The 21,964-nt window shown below is 41.3% G+C and overlaps 1 protein-coding gene across 2 annotated transcripts in view; it reads left to right on the top strand.

The window, feature by feature from the left end:
- Positions 1–256: 256 nt before the first annotated feature.
- LOC138632360 (A-type potassium channel modulatory protein KCNIP2-like) overlaps positions 257–21,964 on the top strand; it is a 91,952-nt gene continuing 70,244 nt past the window's right edge. The window contains exon 1 of one of the 2 annotated variants that reach the window (XM_069717870.1): positions 257–545. In XM_069717870.1, the coding sequence (XP_069573971.1) occupies positions 473–545 (73 nt within the window). In that variant the 5' untranslated portion in view covers positions 257–472. The remainder of the gene's footprint in view (positions 546–21,964) is intronic. The other variant, XM_069717866.1, reaches the window with a different exon arrangement.

Genomic DNA, 21,964 nt, shown 5'->3' on the forward strand with positions numbered 1-21,964 from the left:
TGAATGAAGCCAGATATAGAGTTTTATTCCACTGGGGGAAAATGGGATTCTCAACACTGTCATATTCATATTTGGTCCACTTGTACATGCATTAAGATTTTCTAAAAACTAACCAAACCTAATCTTTCTGCATTTATACTTCTCTTTTTCTATGTGTGTGCGTGTGCATATTTAAGTGTGAGCGTGCGCGCGTGCCAGCCCATGTGTGAGTGCCCACCAGAAGCGCGCTTGGTTCACTCAGCTCCTGCATGCCGAGAGCGCACGCAGAAAACAGATACGGGAACTAACCATACACACAGGGCTCTCCTTTTTTCCCCTCTTCATGGCAAATGAAATATGACTTGGTAACGATAGTATACTACTTGTAGCCATCCTACGTGAAGGAGACAAAACAAACCACAGTTGTTTTCCCAAGAATCGCCAACATATCAGCTGTTTGCCACAGTTCCACATTCCGGCGCACACGAGGAATATGAAGGCGAAAAACCGTGACCAAAGCTTGTCGGACTCCAGAGAGCTGGACGGATCCTATGACCAGCTGACGGGTGAGTGAACCGGCGTCTGGAACACCGGTGGATGTTGAACGATTGCCTGCAGGAATAAAAGATTCAATATGTTAAGCCGATAACCTGTAAAGAGCCTGCTCCACCTAACTTCAGGTGGGTTAGAAATGTCACAACCTGTCGGCCATTCATCTCAATATAAAACTAAAAGATATAGCCTAAATGGTTTTACATTTTACGTATTTAGTGCACCCCCGCTTATATCATTTTTTTGTCGTATATTCGGCTCCCATGGTAACACTGTTTCTCTGTTTTATTCAGTTGAGTCCACGCCTAAAGTAGTTTATAGTTCGTTTTCTTATTAGAGAAAAGGGCGCCAAGTTTATGAATAATATTTGATTTAAAAACAACAACAACAACAACATATTGAATCTTATAATGTTAGTGTTGCATGCCGGTGGTTGCGTAATGTGGTGCGTAGTGTTGGTGAATGATGGTTTGTTTTCTGTCAAGAATTTTGAGACAACAGTGTGATATTTGCTGGCTTGGCTCAGCAACGGGAGACCACCTTATAGTCGCTGTCCTTACTTGTTGTGAGGAGCGCTGCGGGCAGAGAACACTTGTCTGACTGATCCGATGCCCAAATTGTGGAGTTTGGCCACGTTTCTCTGCTTTGGCGTGTTGTCACTTTACACAAAATCTCTCGCATATCCGTGTGCTTTATCTCCTGAAGTCTTGGTCAATAGTTAAAAAAAAAGAAAAAGGATGAAGGTATTTGAAAGTGCAGCAAACATCCGAGCGTTGCTTAATGCCATGTTGATTTTCAGATGGACTAAATTTGTGCGTAATTTGGTCGGTGTCAGCTCCGTGGTTCCAATAAAACTACTTGGTCCAGTAATGTCAGCTACTGTGAAGTGAAACTACTGTGGTCTCAGTCTCGCTGTGTGTGTATTTTGGTTGAGCGAGCTGACAACAGTACCTCCACTCGATCAGCACCGATGAGACTTTACTCATTATTTCATAGCGAAATAATGAACCGGTGCGTTGAGCGTCAGTGAGCATGCCTGCACATACCTATGCTCTGTCTATGTACCTGTGTCAGCTGAGCCCTCTCCTGAGGTGTTTTCTCCTCACCACAGCCTTCAATTGTCACATTAGAGCTCACAGCCCTCCTGGTGGGGACCTTTTGCCTGTTAAGTGCCAGTTGCTTAAATAAAATGCTTTCTTTTGTGCCTGAACACTTCTCAGGCCTGTGAAAGGGAGGTCCAGACAGTTGTATGCCTTGGGCTGGACGGGGAACACTATAATCTCATTTGCACTACAGTCCACACATTCGCAGCTATAAGCAGGTCCAATTTGAATGCATCCTAAATTAAGAAAAGATTGCAAGGTGTCCTAATGTTCATGCGTCTGCTGCAGACAGCTAGTGTGTGGGTACCGTCTGCTGGGTTAATAGGTGGATATTGTGTGCCTATCAAAGCATGTGTGTGGGAATGTATGTGTGGGTGAGTTAAGAAGCAGCAGATTCGCATTTTCTACAACCCAGTGGTAAGAGTTCTAAATAATGAACCATCCATCAGCTTCACTGTGTTTATTTTTCCCCTGGTGCCTTGCAAGTTGACCTCTGGCTCCTCTGCAGATTAGTGTGCGATACACATTATGAGAAATGTCATAAATGTTAAATACATGTGACAGTGGAGGAGATGATGTAAGTCTAAACTCTTTAGAAGAATCATCATTTTCCTCTTTTTAGATTTTCTCCTTTCCTCTTTTCAGCCCAGCTCGTTGAAATGGTCCCACGTGTCTGACTGTCCACAAGAAGTCATTGCTTTTTTAATAGTGGAGTGAAGGGGGGAGAGACAGAGCAGTCATTCACTGTGCTGAAGCAATTTACTTCTGGCATAGTCATTAATTACTTTTTCAAAGCTGAGAATTGCATGGTTTAATTCATCTTTGTGAGATGCTGTCAACTCTAAAACATACTTAGCCTTGATAGGTTGCATGGTTATTACGGGTAGCAGCAAGTGGCCCAATGTGTACTGTGTGTTTGTGTGTGAGAGACAGAGTGAACAGGTGACAAGTGATTTTCTGCATTATCTCGACTAAACAGAAAAATTGTACAGCGTGGTGTGAGCGCATGACTTGTGAGGGTTAGGGTTCTTAGGTGTTTGTTTTGTGTGTGTGTGGGAAGAATGGCTACAGGTGAGTCATTCTTTTTACTTACCAGCAACTTGTGAGTGAGCAAGATGAGAAGGTGTGCGTGTGCATGCTGGAAGCAAAGCTGACCTGTGTTGCTTAAAGGAGTGTGGGTGTTCTCCAATCACAATTTGAGAGAAATGTAACCCTCTGGAAATAACTCCCTCTCAGCCTGCTACATTGTGCTGAAGTTTGTCCCACTGTGTTTGTGTGTGAGAGTGTGTGTGTGTGTGTGTGTGTGTGTGTGTGTGTGTGTGTGTGTGTGTGTGTGTGTGTGTGTGTGTGTGTGTGTGTGTGTGTGTGTGTGTGTGTGTGTGTATGTGTGTGTGTTAGAGTGTGTGTGTGTGTGTGTTAGAGTGTGTGGTAGCCTGGCATTCCCTGTTGTGTTTAAGAGCACCGGCTGAGAGATGAGAGGTAATTATAGAAGTGTGGTGCAGTAATCTCCTCTTCCACCTCACAAGCCACACTCAAGAGGAATCATATCACCTACACATACACACGCGCGCGCGCGCGCACGCACACACACACACACACACCCACACACACACACACACACACACACACACACACACACACACACACACACACACACACACACACACACACACACACACACACACACACACACACACACACACACACACACACGCACACACACACACACACAGAGTCTCAACATATGCATATGCAGCTATTATCTCAACCTCGTCATGCTTCTTTTTCCTCTCTCCGAATCCTGAATATTATCAAAAGACTAAATCAGTAGTGGTCGGCAGGCAGTTTGCCAATCATCCCTCATTTTGATCTGAAACTAAGTGGGTGTGTCATTGGATGCATTGGTGAGAAAGACAGTGGTGTTATATATCATCTTGTAAATATATGCTGCTCTAACCTCACATTCAAATGTTTGTTCTTGATTTTTTTTTTTCATGCTCAGATTATCTGTTCAATCCTTCTGGCCAGACTTGTATTTCGTCATTTTATTAGTGGTCAATAGTTTAACTATAAATGTTCTCTCAAATTTGCCCTCTATTTTAAGGAAAAATTATTATTAGTTCATCACAGTATTTTTGACAATTAATTGTTCATTTAAGTCATGTGTATAAGCAAAAATAAGGTGCTTCCAGTTTCACAAACATTAATATTTGGTGGTTTCCGTTGTGTTCTGTGATTGTAAATGTCATATATTTGTGCTTTAGACTGTTGGCTGGATTTAAAAAAAAAAAAAAAAAAACACTTCTAGGAGTCACTTTGTGCTCTGAAAATTGACATTTTCACCTTAAAATCGACTTTTTCTAGTTTTCTGACATTTACGGACAAAAAAATAAAGAAACTAGTAACAGATTATTTGATTATGAAATTTTTGAGACGAGCATGTGGGAATTTGACTGAATGCCGCTCATAAATCTGTCTGAAGACCTGGAGATGACAAGCAGGTCAACTTTATTTGTAAATGTGTGCACACGCGAAAGACAGCCTCAGATAGAAAGTAATACTGTGTACAAACAGTCTCTTCTGTGTGCGGGGGTCCGTGTACATTTGTCTTCAGAGAATGTACAGTTTGTAGGTGACAGGTTTGACAAAGATGTCCATCTCTCCATATATTAGTTTTTGGCGGAGTAAGCAGATGGCCTGTTATTAAACAGTCAGCACAATTTAACAGATGCACACGCACAATCACATACAAATGCAAACTATTATAACTATTAGGTTGACGTGCAGCATCTCTGCTCTTAGCTTACCTGTAGAAATTACAGTATGTTTAGCCTTTGATTAATGTGGACAGTTTTCTTCTCACACACTCACAGCATCATGTGTGATGTTAACAGAACTGGCATTAAGAGCTGTGCCAGGCTTTAAGTCAGGATACACTTCAGTTGGATCAAGAAAAACAGTCCTGTGAAGGGATAAAGGTTTTGAGGTGAAGTTTATTAGCTGGTCTGTAAGCCACATGACACATAGGTTACCCCATCTTTTTTATTTGGGGCACAACCTCCATGGTGAAAATCACAATTTCCAACTGCCAGACCACCGTACTGAAACCAAGATATAGATTGCCCTCATAATTGACTTTGTCAGAGAGAGTGTAGCCGAGAGTCAACTTCTCTGCATGGCAGGTTTTTACAGTAGCTAGAATCATAATGTCCAGTGGCACTAATTAAAAACTTTGATTTAATGTGTCATCTGATGTGCCGGGACATGTGTGACACATGTATCCCCATCAGGGATCCTATCTTGAATCCTTAGCCAGGCAAGTGCCAGAATTGCTCATGTGAAATGACCGGATCCCTGCATGGAGGGATGCCTAGAGTGGTTCACTTAGGCTTATCTGTCACATTGGTTACATCACTGAGGGAAGGGAAGGAAGATGGGATGCTCAGAGATGGAAAGGAAAGTGGAAAAGGAAGGACAGAGGCAAAGTACAAGAAGACGACTTAGGTTGCAGACAGTATTGCCTTCGCCAGGCAAATCCTCGGGATCCTCTGTGGTAGTGTGTAGGCCATTGTCTGTTCGTTGCCCCATTATAAAAGTGCTTCCTGACAATCATATATTTATAGTGCACAACTGCTATTCATCACTTTTGTCGTGTAATATTAAGGTTGCGGCCCACCTTAGAGATCTTTTAGACATTTAAATTTATGCCTCTTTTGGTGAAGTGGACATTTTTAAGTTGGCATGAAAAAACTGGTGTAACTGCTCATCCATCAATCTCTCTATTCATCCAAATTTCCCCATTATATTTCTAAATAATTTGACCGACAGTTCACCTCGCCCACTCAAAAATCACACTCAACTATAATCATATCACATGTATTTCTGTCTTAAATAGAGTGTCTTCAGGGTCTCACTTTCCGCTGCTCTCCCATGTTCGTCTGTGTCACCTCTTAGCTTTCCGATTGTCCATCCTCAAACCAAACACCCTGGCTGACCCTTATTCTACCTCCCCCCTCTGCCACAATGCAGGACCGTAGCTTAATAGGGCTGGAAGCCAGAATCAATCCTAACGAGTTTTAATCTTTGACCGAATCTTAGGAGGGCCTGGCGATCGTTAATTAAAATAAGCCCTGCTCACCTCTCCCTCGGTGCCCCAACCTCTTCTCCTCTTCTCCCCCCCTTCTCTGTAAACACACTCACTTACAAATGCCTGCAGGGGAAGGAGGAGAGGAAAAGAGGCGAGAGGACGGAGAACAAAGCAACAGGAGATAAGAAGATAGGAGAGAGGAGGGGAATTTGGATGGGAAAAGTCAATGTACGTCTCAGACTGAGGATGAAGGAATTAAGGGGCAGCAGGGAGTGAAAATTCAATAGCTGTTAGATTCAGTGAACATACGAGAAGTCAAAGATTTTTTTCTTTTCAACATCAGTCTGACGCTGCTACCGTGTCAGAGATGTTCATAAACAAACCCCTGATTGATTGACTGACAGAAAGTGTCTTTGAGTGTGACAGAGCCCCGTGTCATTCACTGTGTGCCTCTCTCTCTCGCTTCGCTCTACTGTCACTCACAACATCTGATCTGCATTAGAGGAGGATTTTCTGTCCATTAGCTCAGACCAACTCATCTGTATGGGTAGGAGGAGGGACCAGCAGATAACCGCACAATACAACACAGTGTATCACTATGTAGGTTGCAATGCTGTTACCCTTTTGTTAGACCCTTTGACTCATTCTGTGTATGTGTGTACAACAGAGAGTCCTCTATTGTCAGAGGTTATCATCCTGCACGTCTCAGATTAAAGATGTGGGTTCAATGTGTGTGTGTGTGTGTGTGTGTGTGTGTGTGTGTGTGTGTGTGTGTGTGTGTGTGTGTGTGTGTGTGTGTGTGTGTGTGTGTGTGTGTGTGTGTGTGTGTGTGAGAGAGGTCGTACACACAGAGGATGTCTGAAGGTTACGTGTAACTGCCATCGAGTGTTTTGGGGGGAAAAGGATGTCTCGGATGAGTCTGTGGGTGTTTTCTGCTTTCTTTCCTTCATACAATGGTGCTCATTGAAACGGTGCATGTGTGAAAATTGAGCTTGATAGAGGATGATGTGTATCATCATCTGGTGATCATCTGTGTGTGTGAAAACCAAAGACAGCACAAACAAGGAGACAATGGGCAACAGCAATTTAGTTGTAGCCTACTAATAAATAGCCTACTGAGGGCATTTACTCTGTTCGTTGAAGGTTCTTGAGTTACTACTTTGCTGTGATTGACAGCACAGCAGAGAGTGATAAGGAGAGGAGGTGGAGGTGATTAGAGGAAACCGGAGGTTTGCTCTTGTCCAAAGCAAATGCTCATACGCTCACATACCACACATACAGGCATAAATGCATACACACACAGGGCTTTGGCCTGAGGGATGGCAGTGTAGGAGAACACTGCAGCTGGTCTTACGATCAATCAATTAGTTCTGACAGAACTTTGGACAAGTGCTAGTCAATAACACACACACACACACACACACACACACACACACACACACACACACACACACACACACACACACACACACACACACACACACACACACACACACACACACACACACACACACACACACACACACACACACACACACACACACACACACACACGATCACAAAAGAGAGCACATATATACACACATATGCACATGCACAGTCAGCGGAGGAGGCACAGTGGGCAAAGCCTGGTCAATATTTGTCCGTTAGCCTACCAGTCAGAATAAACTCAATGTCTCCTAGTGCTCACAGTGTCTAACTGATCGCTCAATCAAGCCAAGTTTTAATGGAGAATGTCGTCTGCTGTCTGGTCAGTAGCGAAGATGCTGTTTTCATGCCATGCCGTTTAAACCGCCCTGAGTATAAGCTGGACTGTAGATATGGAAGAAAAGCAAGTTTCAAATTACTGAGGTGCTTGGTTGGGTCCCAAGAAAAGGTGAAAACGACAGTTTACGGGGGTTGATACGTTTATATATCCTATTTACCTGAGTGTAACTATTATGATATATTTACAATATTCCCAGCTGGACGAATCATGTAACACGATTTCAGATGGCCCTGAACTGGAACAAATAATTTCGTAACCTTGACGTCTGTTGTTTGCGTCATGCCCATCATTTTAGTGGCTTGCATCCCCAAGTCTTTGCTCGCATGCACCATGCAAGCTAACGTCGTAAGTAGGTTAATCTAAGTAGCTATCAAGCCTGCTTCATGCACTTTTTGTCTTCAGAGTTTCTAAGTAGATTACGTCAGGTGTCTTTGAATGCTCACTTATGAAAAGTGGGACAATACTGGCTGTTTTGCTCAATAATACTTTGTTGGTGACCCCTGACTATAAAAGCTGTCATGTGCCAAATAGGCTGGTGTAATAGATTAGATGTATCATCATGTACAGCCTGCAGACATTACAATCGGCATACTGTAAGGATTATAAGACTGTAAGACACTGAAGCACAGTTGTGATTGTATAATTCTCACTCTGAAGCAATGTCTTAAAGGGTCATTGGGGAAAAAAAAAATAAAAATGCTCTTTTCAGATTTGAGGCAAATATTGAAGATTAAGTCACCAGCCAGGAAGAGATCTTAAAGTTACCAAAGCCTTTTACAATCACACTATATATGACTTATTAGAGGAAACCATACTGGATGAGTCAATCCTTGAAATCCTGTAAAAACAGGACTGACTATATTCTCTACTATAAAAACAGAACCTCACATCTGTCTAATAGTTTTCCTTGATACTTCCTGCTGCTGTTTCTGTAGACATTTCAAACAAATTTAGAGCAAATGACACAAGTAGATGTGATACTGTTGAATCTGCTTGTTACGTTGTATGGTATGAGAGCAGAAGTTGTCAAACCAGCATCATTAGCTCCTTATCAGGCCTGAGCTGCCCTGGCTCTGGCCCCAAAATGGCTGCCCTCATCATTACTCCTCTGTCAGCCTGGAGCCAGGTTGTCAAAGGGGACACTTACTGACAGCTTGGTCTTTATTTCTCCCAGGAGAGATGCTGAAGTCAGCTGAATTGTCAACCAGCTAAGTATGCACACCGTGACAAGGTAGAAGGAAACAAAACCAATTGCATTTGGAGGCTACGGTACAGCTCAAGGTATTACAATTGTGTGAGAGAAGGTTATTGAGAATGTTGAAATGCTGAGCAGTGAATTTTGTGTTTGGCTTCACGAAGCCTTGTCCTGACTCGACTGTTGAACCAACCTGTTCGTTCTGACAGCCACGCCAAGCGACACACTTGTACATTCTAAAGATGCTGACTTTAGAAGTCTAACAACATATATTTGTGCTTTAAAAAATCCATTTGCTTTAATCATCCCCATAGCACACTGCTTGCTCTGGGTGTTTGCTTATTGACTGTGGGGCTTGAAAAATCCTATTCTCCCCTCGCTATCTTCCTCTGGCACTGGTCAACCAATTACTCGTACAGCAACCTGACAAGTGCTTTTCTCCAGGCACCGTGGTCTGGCACCAGAATTTCATAAGAGTTAATGAAGTATACTAATCGAACACAGACGTAGACAGAAACTCACAAACTCGCAGGCAGGCAGGTTTGATTGATTAGTGGAGTGACAGTCCTGACAACAATGGGATCATTGCTGACCTGGAACAGTGCAACAGTCTCTGACATTACCAAAGGTGAACTTGAACCTAATGTCTTCTGGAGAATGGAGACGCACTGAGAAAGTCAGATGAAGATGGTTATGTTTCCAATTTATTAAAGACAGACAGAGGAACAGCTGAAGCCAGTTTGTTCTGAAAAAAAACAAAAAAAACAAACGGACTTTTATCAAATTCTGCTTTGGTACAATATATACATGTATACTGTACAGTAGCCATGAACAGGTTTTTTTTGTGTGTTTTTTTTTTATCAATTAAGGCACTAAACCCAAAATTAATCAATATTTTGTTTGATGATTCTTTAGTACCACCAGCTCATGTAACTACACTACACACAGTTTTGAGGGCTCTTGACATGTAGGCTATGTTGCTCCAGTTTGCTACAACCCAGTGGATTTATGCTGCCTCAGTGTCTTCTGTCCCCTCATGTAATTCCAGACTGTCCCAATGATGTTGAGACCAGGGTTCGCTGGTGTTCATATCATGTGTACCATATCAGAATTCCTCGTTCTACTTGTTGCTAAAGATGTTTATGACTGGTTTAAGCGGCAACCTTCACGGCTAAAAAAATGAAGTCAATGCAGGAGTGCCAATAACTGCAGTTCCTTGTGTGGCCACTTGAGGCCGGCTCCAAAACCCTAACTTTACTTTACTTTTCTCTCTTCTAGGACTGGATTGTGAAACAATTTGCTGACAGCTTGTTTGAAGGGCAAGCATCTGTTCGCTTGTATAATTTCATCCTATTTGTTTTGTCTGGATACCAGGAACATGGAGCCTCCGAAGACACATGTACACAACAACTCATGTATTATATGAATATTTACTGGGAGGAGCTCTACAGTGATTCAATATGTTTAAAATGAGCTTAGTAGGTTAAATTTGTGTAAAAAAAAAAAAAAGGTGAGTCTCTGCCTTTTTGTTGTTGCACTCATTGGTTTCATATCATATAAAAATGGCAAACAACCAACGATGACTCATGGTCGTCACCATCATTTGAGTTTGCATGAATTAACTGCTATTTTACATGCAGATGCCATCTAAAGGCTTTCTTTTCCTGTCGTGCCACTGTAACCCTGTAAAGTGGAGTTTATTATCACGGTATCTCACTCTAATGTTTCCTATATTCGTTTTTATACCGGACATTTAATTACCTTTAAATGATTAATGAAGACATTTTTTGAATATGTGGGAGGTTTAGAAAAAGAAAATGTAGTTGCTTCTTTTGCACTCCTGAACCATCACCTCACCTGTAATTTCAGCTGTAGCAACCATACTAAACTTGTGGCACAGTGCAGGACTGTCCTTGGTTCTTGGCCCGGTCGTCAAAAGGGACACTTCTTACAACTTGGTTGTCCCTGAAGAAAAGATAGTCAACCAAATTCCCAACCACATCAGCTTTGGGTAATAATGATTTTTTTTTTCCTAGCACGTCTGACCAGTTTAAGAAGCTTAAGTTGGACAGGCAGAGATGAAAACACACAATAGGATAAACTCGGAGGAAATGGCTTTTGTATTTATGAAACACAGAATATTAAAGCTGATGGGAAAAGCTTGCTCTCTATTTTAAGTATTTGTAAAATCAAGTATGCCATGCGTGACCAACAGTGATATTGAACTGTGACTCAAATATTCACAGATCACTCAACAGCAATAACCCATTTCCAAATAATATTATATGTAATTATAAAAGCCCTAATGAAAGGTGTACTTGAAGAAAGTCATAGAGCAGTGGTTTTGTTTTTTGTCACCACTTTTTTTTTGTTGTGTGTTTGATGTTTGCTTCTAATGAGGCTGAATTAAGGAGAAGTGGACCGCACATTCTGCTGCACACTCACAGAAAGTCATTAAGAAGGGTAACGATTATTAATGAGGCCTGTATAAAATTCATGTGCTGAAATATGGGCCTGTTGTTTTCTTCCTGTGTGTTCATGATAGAGCGGCTCTGCTGAATTTTGTCTTCAAAGGAGACATGACTGACGGTGTGACATTCCCGACTCTCTGAGAAGGATAAACCCAGTTTGGGGCTTGAACCAGTTGATTAAAGTGTTATTTGTGTGTGCATTAATATGTCTCAGTGGTTTAACATGCCAATCATATCCATATTAGTGTGTGGATGTGTTCATTTGAGTCTGTGAACATGTATGTGTGGGATGTTTGTGGTTCACTTCAGTCCCTCCTTTACTCCTTAACAGCCCCTGTAATTCATGTTCCATTTGTTTTAATAATCCTGTTGTCTTTATGGTATAATATTTATATCTTTAACAGACGGTGGCTGTGATGGTGAACTCCTACATCATTGATTTTAAAAGTAATCGTATATACCTAGCACAATATCCTGTAACACAAGTACAGTTGGGTTCCAATAGCCGATCCTGTTTCAAATCCTGTTCCAGACTAATAAAGACACACATTCAGTGAGCTCAGATTCTAACAAATCTTATCTCTTCTTAAATTTTTTTTGGGGCAAAGTGTCGTGTAACATTCAGCATTCAGGGCAGATTTTAGCCACTGCTGACTACTAACTTTGCAGTTAGCATGTCTTCATCTGAGTAAGCTAAGACTTGTTAAGCTTGTCAAATAAAGCACTTATACTGTATGTAACATGACTCTGTGTCACATACACAGATGAGCCAAAGCGGTATGACTATTTGCAGATTAAGTGAATAGCAACGATTATCACGTAACTACAGATGGGCATTTCAAGCAAAAATACTATTCAATATTCTTTGGGAACTATTTGACAGATATTTGAAGACCCCTCTCCCGCTACCGTACATAGACACACGCAAATACCATCGAACTTCAAAAACCCTTCCGTTTGACAAAGCTGATGAGAAGCCTGTCTTTAGAGTCATCTTTGAAATGAGGGCGTTTTTTTCCACTGATCTTCAAACATCAAACTTACTTCGTCTGCTGACAAGTCTGACCACGGATTGTTGATCTGTGGATGGACCGTCTGCTCGGTGCTTCGCTCTCAAATGACTTTGCATAAGTGTGGTAGACTTATGATATACTAACTTTACCCTTCAGAGTTTGCTCTGTACCTCTGTTTCCTGTAGAGCCACACTACCAGAGTCTATAGCAAGGTGTTCTCCTTCTTCTCTTTTTGTTTTCAAATGGCTGTTGACAAACAGCTTTTAGATGCATTGCCGCCACCCTCTGGTGGTAGGATCGCATTACTAACAGTTGCTGGTAAAAACAAGCGATATAAGAAAAAGAGAGAATAGTCGCATCATTTTCAAATCGGAAAATAAAAAGATTTAATAGTTTATGACCTACTTGTAACAACAATGAATGTTTGGAACATGTTGATTCCTGTTGGTGTGCTGGATTGGGAGAAACAGGTAAATATATAGACTTGAGCAACTTTAACAAAGGCTCAACATTAGACAAATTTAATAAAGGTGTCATGTCTTATACTTTTCATCTATACAGCTAAAAAGTACTTTCATTGTATACCATTGGGTTAAACCCAAGTCTGGAAGTTGACTTTGAAAGATTTCTGACTTAAGTAATTCAATACTCAAATACGATTCAATAAAATACCAACAAACCCAAGTCATAACATTTGCAATCACAATTTTATCATACATTATTTTATGTGTGCTCAACTTTTACTTGTCTGTTTTGTACAAACTGACATTTACTGTAGAGGTCAGACGATCTGCGAGCAGTACAGGGAAGCATCTTGACTATTGTGTGTGCTTCTGTGAATGTCTTGAAGGAGTGTTTGTGTTTGTGTGTTCAGTACTCTCATTGATATTCCTGAGTAGATCGTGACATTACGGAGTCCTTACAGTTTGATAAGGGAGAGGAAGAGGTCTTGCAGGTTTCTCTTCCTCACTTTTCTCATTTTCACTTTTCACCATCCTTCATCTCTCCTCCCTTGTTTTGCTCCTCTTTATTCCATGCTTTTATGTATGAGAGGCAGTAATGGTAATGAGGTTTCTCTCCTCTCCTCTCCTGTCCTCTCTTCCCCATCTTCCTCATCATCTCTTCCTCATCCTCCTCATCCTCTCCTTTCAGCTCCTCCTCCTCAGAGGTTGAAAAGGTGATTAAAGTGGATGTAAAGTTAATAGTTTCAGCTCCAGTGCTCATGCTTCGGTGGGTACAAGTTGTGCATAGGGCATAGTGATGGAAAATAATGTGTGTGTGTGTGTGTGTGTGTGTGTGTGTGTGTGTGTGTGTGTGTGTGTGTGTGTGTGTGTGTGTGTGTGTGTGTGTGTGTGTGTGTGTGTGTATAGGGGTTGTTTGTCACTATGGGAGATTTATATTTATTGGCCCTTTAGTCGAGGCAGGGCAGAAGGGTGAACTCTGTTTAAGGTCGCGCAGTTAAAGAAGCAAAACAGACATCCCTCTGCCCATCAAACATTATCTGCAAGAGATGACTCAGTTTTAAAGTACGTGGGAGAAATAATAACTTATGAATAATTGAAGGAAAATGTTTAATCGTCATGCATTGTTGGATGAAATGACATGTACAGTATCAACAGGCCATCTAGGATGCATCCAGGATGAACCATCTGTAATGCAACAAGCTGCCCTTTATTGTCATTACAACATTATGAATCTTTTACCTTTCAGTCTGTGTACTGTTGAGAGAGCCAGTGTTACAAATCTGAAAAAAATGATATTACGTACTCATATGTTCACTCCCAACCAGCCTTTATGTTATTAAGTCTGGTTTGAATTTGTCTTTAGTTATTCATTTCCTCGTAATCTTAATATCCAGCATCCATGTCTCTCTCTCATTCATCGTCTCTTTGGAACTTTTTCTAGCTATTTGCGCCATCAAGTTGTTTGTGAGTCTAACCTGCTTGTGTTGTAAGACCAGACACCTGTAATTACCAGGCTGCTGTTTGTGTTATGTTTTCCATTAACTGGAAAAAGTTACAAATGCCACATTTTGTTCTCGGAGCTTTCAGCTTTTAAATGGTGACAAATCTGAGCAGAAGCAGCGGGTGTCCTCAGGCCTGAAAAATTAAGCATACAACCACAATCCACTGAGGAAACCTCATCATTAACATACACTCTCCTGACCATGTTGATTTTCATGAGCACGAACATACACTTGTTGCAATTGTACAAACTGTTTTTTTTTTCTTTTCTGCCTTTTGTTTCTTAGTTTCTTTAAGGAAAATTGTTCTTATTAAAGATAAGTGGAACATTCAGTAGACAAGTTAGAGCTAGACAGAAAAATCTTCCAGGCCTTTATGGGCCTCAGATAATTTTTTCTCTGAAGCTCTCCCATGATTTATCAAAGATTTCCAGAAAAAAACCAACATCTAACATGCAGTTAAATGTGATCAGGGCAAACAGCCTGACAAAAACACACCGCCACACAAAGACTCTCAGACTACGAGCAACAGGAATTTAATAAGCTCAGATACGACCCTGTAGGTCAGCTCTTAGAAGAAAATGAAATAACTCCAAACTTGAAAGGTGCTGACATCGTCTGGTCTTGTTCTGTATCTCCATTAACAGGCAGCAAACTAAATCAAAGTTGTATAGACTAATGCAGCATCCATTTAGTGAATAGTAGAGGTTCCTGCTTTCAGTCAATTGAGGCCCAGCAGACACACTCTCTCACACACACACACACACACACACACACACACACACACACACACACACACACACACACACACACACACACACACACACACACACACACACACACACACACACACACACACACACACACACACACACACACACATACTGGAGGTGAGACTGATGCCTGCTGATCTGTTGATTCAGAACTATAATGACCCAGCTGCTCTCTGTCATCACCTACAAGCAGCTAGAAAAGAACCTGTCACCACTCGCTTGCCTTTTAGTCTGCCTTTATGTCAGCATAATGCTCAGAGGAAATATTTTCAGCTCCTCTCTCATTTTGTCCTTGAATTAAGTGCAGTATTATCAAGCTTGGAAGAACCAGGTGGGGCTGGTTATTGCATAAAAATGCAATAAGTCATTCTAATACACTATTATGTGTCATTTAAAAAAAAAAAAAGATACACAAACTGCAAGAAATGGCAGATATTCTTAGTGTGATGTCATCACATATACCTTGTTAGACACTTGAAGACTTGGAGCAGTTTGCTGAGAACAGACACATGATATAACCATGTGTAGTCTGCTAACTTGCAGCCTAATGACACAGTGAAAGAGGATTCACCTCCAATATTATTGTATCTGACAGAAAATGGAAATATTTCAGCCGCTGCCTGCTTATTTAGGTATATGTCAGATAGTAGTGTTAGTTATTTTCTCTCCACCTCTTCTATCTTCCTCTCCCAAATTGTTTCCATCTCAGTAACATATTTGACCTCATTTTGGGCTAATAAAGACTAGATTTGGCTAAAATAAAGATGATCTGAATTTGGCCTGATTGACTGACATTACTAGCAAGTGGACTCACTCGTTCCGATCTGTTATGTACAATCTCAGCTATACAACATCACAAGTGTTCAACAGAACTGCTGTCAACCTGCTGTTTGAGCTGACCTCCATTTTGTGCTGTTTGAAAGTGAACAATGATGTATATTGAACATCTATTGCTCTTTGGTTTAGTTTTGGAGACGACAGTGAGTCCTTATGAACATCCGCCGTTGTTAAAGTGGGTCAAAAATGTATCTGGGCAGCTGCTAATATATTATACTAGTTTCCCAGATATAGGTCATGTGTGGTTAGTAGAGAGGAAAGTGAGGTGTCTGGCTTTTAGGGGAAGCGGTGAAGAGAGTACTGGATACCATCAGATTTGTCTCACTCTCAACCTTACTCTATTCTTTGAAGGATGTTTTATATAAAATCTTTATGGCAATCCTACATTAGAGGTGAATTTATTTGACATGTGCAGCCACTTTCAGTCTCAGAAATGACTGCATGTGTTACCTGCATGAGTTGTTTTGTTTGTCTGCGCCCCAGAGTCAGTGTCACACCTATAACAGAGGGAAACCGTGCACGGTCCTGTTCCTGGGTTCTTCAACTTCTGCTTTCCTTTGTGTTTTAAGGGAGACACAGACAAAGGGAAACACACACTGAGGAATGCCGGCGACAGATCGTGTGTATACGTGTACGTGTGGTAAAAACAGACAGGTGTGTGTTTGTCTTTACCAAGTCCGTTTCTCCTGCTTTGCTGAGCCTTTACAGCAGCAGAGATGAATTGGTCCCTCGTTTCTCACCAGCTCCTTAAACAATCTTCTGCTCCTTGATTCACTTAGTTAGACAGGCAGTCTAAAGATAGAATGGAACAATGAGGACTGCACTACCGCTCTGCTCTAATAAGCAATGATTGGTACTTTGTGTTTTTTTTTAATGGCTCAAACTTTGAAGTAAGATGATGATGATAGGCATTGCTTCCGCTGCTGATTATTGATTGTGCATGATGCTAATCTCTCTCCACGGTGCATAGGGTCACTTTATATCATCAGTAATTGTATATGTGTGTCCTGACACCTCATTTTCCAATTTGAAAATTTGCATTGTAGGATTTACCACATTTATTTTTGACTTTTTCATGCAGGTAGAATCAATGTTTGAGATCTCAGTAAAATGTGTGTAGCACACAAAAGCTGGTGCCTTTGAGTAGTTTGCAGGAGCAGTGATAGTCACCATGCTTGACCAGACAAAAAAAAAAAGAGGTATTATCATAAAGCAGTCATTGCAAAAGTGCAAAAACACCTCAGCAATGAAAGACAGGATCTCATAAATTGCCACTTTAAGTGTGTGGGTGTGTGTGTGCATACAGTAGGAAAGTGATGTAAGGTTTTGGCAGCTTCTCTTACCGTCCTGATGGTGTGTGTGTGTGTGTGTGAAAGGGGAGAGAGATAGAAGGGAATAGAGAAATGCTGGTCAATGCTTTCTTATGGCACAGAAATAAAATGATGTGTCTTAAGGATATGAGGAACCTCTGTAATGCTGATGACGCCGTTTTTCTCTCATTTGTTAGTCAAAGTGCAGGCCGTCTTGGCTCGGTAGAAAAACTGTCTCCTCCAACACCCCTCTCTTCTTTGCTGAATTTGCGACCTGCATTGTGGCAGCGATGATAGGAAAGCTATGACAATAATCCCCTCGCCTCTGTTCATGTCCTCACCTCTTTTATCAGCCCCCTCCTCCTCAGCCGGCACGACAAAGACTGTTTTCTGTCACAAGAAGACAGCTGCTGTGTCAAAGTGTCAAAGTATAGGTTTCCACTCAACTCAGTCAAGTAGCAGCGCTTTTTACATTGTATTAGAGATGAAAGTGATATGCTGTGGTGCTGTCATGGATATGTGCATCCAAACACAGGCACAAAGACTTATTCTTTTAGGGTCACAGTTGAAAGATTTCTTCTTTAGTATCATCCCCTCTCTTCTACTCAGCTGCAGATTGACCTGTAACATCCTGAAAACGCAACTACCACGTCCACTTAAGTCACCTTTAAGATGGCTGCATAACACTGATAATGTGCGCATATTCTCACGGTTTTAAATACCGGTAACTGCCCGCATGAGGAAATTATGTGAAACGAATGACTGCCAAGACGAACTTCAAATGAACTTTATGCATTGTACTGTCTCGTACCTGTTTTTCATAGGATGTGCTGTTCAGTGCGTAATCGGGCCAGCTCTCGTTATCAACTCCTTGTAGGTGTGAGTCATACTTGAATTGTTGGACTTACAAAAGGGAGGCTTTTTCTCTTTTTTTCTCTCTGTTGTTGTGTCTGTGTCTTTCTGACATTGTTGAAGTTTGGCGGTTTGACTACGGCACTTTGAAAATGTTATAGACACGTGGAAAATACTGTATGGAAAGTAATGGCATTGGTTAATGGCCCAATATGAAAGTACGATTTTAAACACGCCCGCAGACATGTACACAGACACATGTACACGTAGGTCTTATAAAACTGTGACATTTCTCTGCTGTGCACCTCCCTTTCTCCTCCCCTCCTCTCATCTCCGCTCATCTTCTCCTCCTCTGCTCATCTTCTCCTCCTCTGCTCCTATTCAGCTGCGTCCTGACGGGGGGGGGGGGGGGGGGCTGTTTGTCTTATCGCCCTTCGCCAGCTGCGGTTTGGATTGGGGATCCAGGGGTCTCTCTTTCCCTCCACTCTCCCAGCACTAAAAGACAGGGGGACAGTGATTTGGCATGCTTCACACACACACATAAACAATTACAACACGCATGCAGGCACACAAAGACACAGAGACGCTGACAGATATTACACAAACGCACACACAAACACTCATGGAGCTCATCCAGATTTGGAGGCAAAATAATAATATTTTCGAGGAAATTTTGTCCAAGTCTTTTCAGCTGAGTTTTACCTCTTTACATTGTCATTAGATGCTCTTTGCTAGACCCTGCAATGCCACCTGCCTGTGGCTGTTAATGATTACAGCCACTCTCTATTCCCCCATTCTCCTCACTCACTTAAACACTTTAATGAACCACCTGTACAGGGTGTGTATCTTTGTCTGCGTACTTGTATCTGCGTGTGTGTATGTGTGAGGTACCGTGACTGCCTGAGGGTCGCCCCCCCGTATACATGAGCCAATTATCTTTACTTACTTTTTTTCCTAACGACTACTTTGAATTGAATGCAGAGTAGGTGGAATAGAGATAATTCTGGCAGCCTCAAGGAGCACATGTGCTGATGTGTTTGTGCAAGAAGCCAGAGGTTGGAGCCAATCATTGAGATGACTCTGGCAAAGAAAAGAGGCTGGATTTGAATAGTTCAATTATTTGGATTGCAGCTACTGCAGCAGACAGTTTGTCTTATCATTGGTTTACGGCGCCATTATTTAAATAATTCCCTTTATTTGCCCACATTCACTCAGGGCTTCATGAGAAAGACAGAAATCCTGGTATTAGCCTGGTATTATCAAACCCAAATTCATTGTGTAAATATACGGTTCTGGCTATGCTCCATTGAGGTTTGTTTCCAGTTGTTGCATCTTAATGGGGGTACACCATTGAAACTATTGGAGTAGCCTTTAACCAATCGGCACTGACCACCATATGATGTACCTTGTGCGCCAAAACTCACCAACCTGTAAACAGAGACCCTCCCCTGTGAGCAACGCCATGTTGAAATTTAAGGACCCAAGGGGCATTCTTCTTGTTCCTCAATATTTGATAGTGATGCTACAACTGTTCGTAACACTTCACTGACCTCCACCTCCGCTCTCATCATTACATTACATTTAGAAACAAACACTAGATTTTGACACTTAGCCACTCCCACTAGTCCCTGACCAGCCCACCCTTCAGAGTGGCTACACGAACCTTTATGGAAACATGACTTTGAACACAGTAAAGACTTAACCTTAGCCAGGCAGAGCCAAATTAGTTTCGTCCATCCATTTATTTCTGCACTGAAATCTCAGAAGAGATGGTTTAAATTGACCCCACATTTTTATAGGGGAAATAATAATAATAATGAAAAAAAAAACGTGCAGATTTCCTCGAAACTGGATCTTACTGTTGTAAGATGGACAGCACTGGAAAACTGTAAACACAACACTGACACACAATTCTCCTATAAAGTTGATCTAGCATGATTAGTGCTAGATTGGATCAGCCATAAGGACACTTGCTCTAAACTTTACTCTACTTTGATGGGTGGTTGTTTCACTTGCAACTTTTCTGACCCTAACCATAACCCTTACACAACATAATAACCAATCACAGGCAGAGCATCCCTCCCGCTGATCCAGTCTAGCACCAGCCATAAAGCAAGTATTCTTTCGGAGTTTAGTTGGTGAATCGACCCCTTCAAGTTGTTTCGGTAAGACTAAACCCAGTGACCACAAATCATTTAATGCACCTTTAATTCTCAGCTTCAGTGTGCTCAGTAGGATGGAAGAGATCGTCTTAAAGAAACTTAAGTTAGTAATTGGACTGTCTTTCAACATTTGTTTCAGACACGCTTACCCAGGCCTGCCTAATGAAACCCACACAAACCTCTGACAGTTTCTCACGACTTTTGCTGCTGGCCTTTTTCTAATATAACTGAGGTTTTAACAGGCGGGGGTGGAGTAGCTGACAATAATGCCTTTGTTTATGCTGCTATTCACGTCACTTTCAAATTTCTCTAACTCCAGGGGCACCGGTTCCAATCCAGTGGAACCCCTGTTTAATAAACAGAATTCATTCCTTCTGTTATTCTGTGTTGCCATATGTTATTGAACGCAGTCAAATTGTATCCCAGCTTATTTTATTTCTCCCAAAACCAACTGGACCGTGTTTGAATGTTCATCTTTTTTTTTGATATCAAGTAGCTATCATTTTTGTTGTAATACTCTTTTTCAGGTATTTATTTGACATGTGAATATATTCACACACGGTGTCAATAGTTTCTTTTATTTACGTAGTTAACAATTTATTTATGTAGTCAAACAACCCATAGAAGCCCAATAGCTGGCAAAAATCCAGCAGTACTTAATACTTTGACTGGCCACCATATCACACAATCTAATACCATCTCTCGGACCATTTCATAGCCTCATATAACATGCTCTGAGATTAGGATGGTGTCAGTTGCTTAAACAAACACACACACATGCTGTGTGTATTTATGCTGTCTCCATGCTGAGGGTATTGCCAAGCTTGTAATGTCTCGGAGGAGTTTGCAAAGATAAAGGTCATGCCAACAATTAACCTTGTGTGATGAGTGAGGGAGCAACATAAACAACAGGGCGGCAGCTCTTCAGTAATAGGCACACATTATTTGTGTAAACAAAGACAGGCATATATGTACACCAATACCTTCAGTGCAAAGTCACCTGCGCTTTGATTTCAGCTGGCTGATAACTTTCAGGGTTTAGGTGTGTGACCCACTTCATCATATTCTTAATGTGCGTCTCAACAGTCGATTCAGTCCAACAGAAAACCAACCGACAAGAACAGCTGGACCTGCCTCAAGCCCTCGAAAGAACAATGCAACTGCAGCCACAGCTTGGAGGCTGGTTAGCTTTATTATTGAACACCTGCTGGACTGTTACAGGGATCTGGCTGCCAGTTCTCTGGGGTATCTCAGAGCTGAAATCTGTCTGCGCTTAGTCCAGGGAAAAATGTGATATGAAAACGAAAACACCTGGAGGTGTAAGTTTATTGAAATAGAAAAGGACGGAGAGAGCTGGCTACAGGTGTATCTGCTTTTTTGTTCATAATGAAATTATAAATATTTACACCCCTGATGATTATGTCATCCTCACACTAGTTTAAAGACTTGTGCCCTACGTTATATTTTCCTTATATCTCTAAAGATGAACATACATGACTATTACTGGAACAGTAATACAGAGTACAGCTTAACTTAGGATACTACAATATATGTATATTTTCATGTGTGAGTTTGTGTTGTTGGGTTCAGTTCCCCTGGGAAACTTCTTGTTGCCTTTTCCATCAAATCTTATTGTGTAAATGGTCAGTTCATTGATGTTGACTGAATTCTGTAGATGTGCATCAGTATACATGTGCATGTACACATAACGTTGTGCTTTCACAGCAATATCCTGTAATTACCTGAAAATTCTTCTGACAAGAGACGAAGAAATTTAATTGAATTATTTATTCTTCTGTTAAGTCCTAAGAAACCCAACAACTTTAAAGTTTTTTGCAAGTGGAAGTGAGATCTGCCCTGGTTGTTTCAATGAACAACTGATTTGATACTTGAGCTTTT

The sequence above is a fragment of the Brachyistius frenatus genome, unplaced genomic scaffold, assembly GCF_029030835.1.
Source record: "Brachyistius frenatus isolate BFR_SWC_R1_liver_20210118 unplaced genomic scaffold, ASM2903083v1 Contig_183, whole genome shotgun sequence".
Taxonomy (NCBI): Eukaryota; Metazoa; Chordata; class Actinopteri; family Embiotocidae; genus Brachyistius; species Brachyistius frenatus.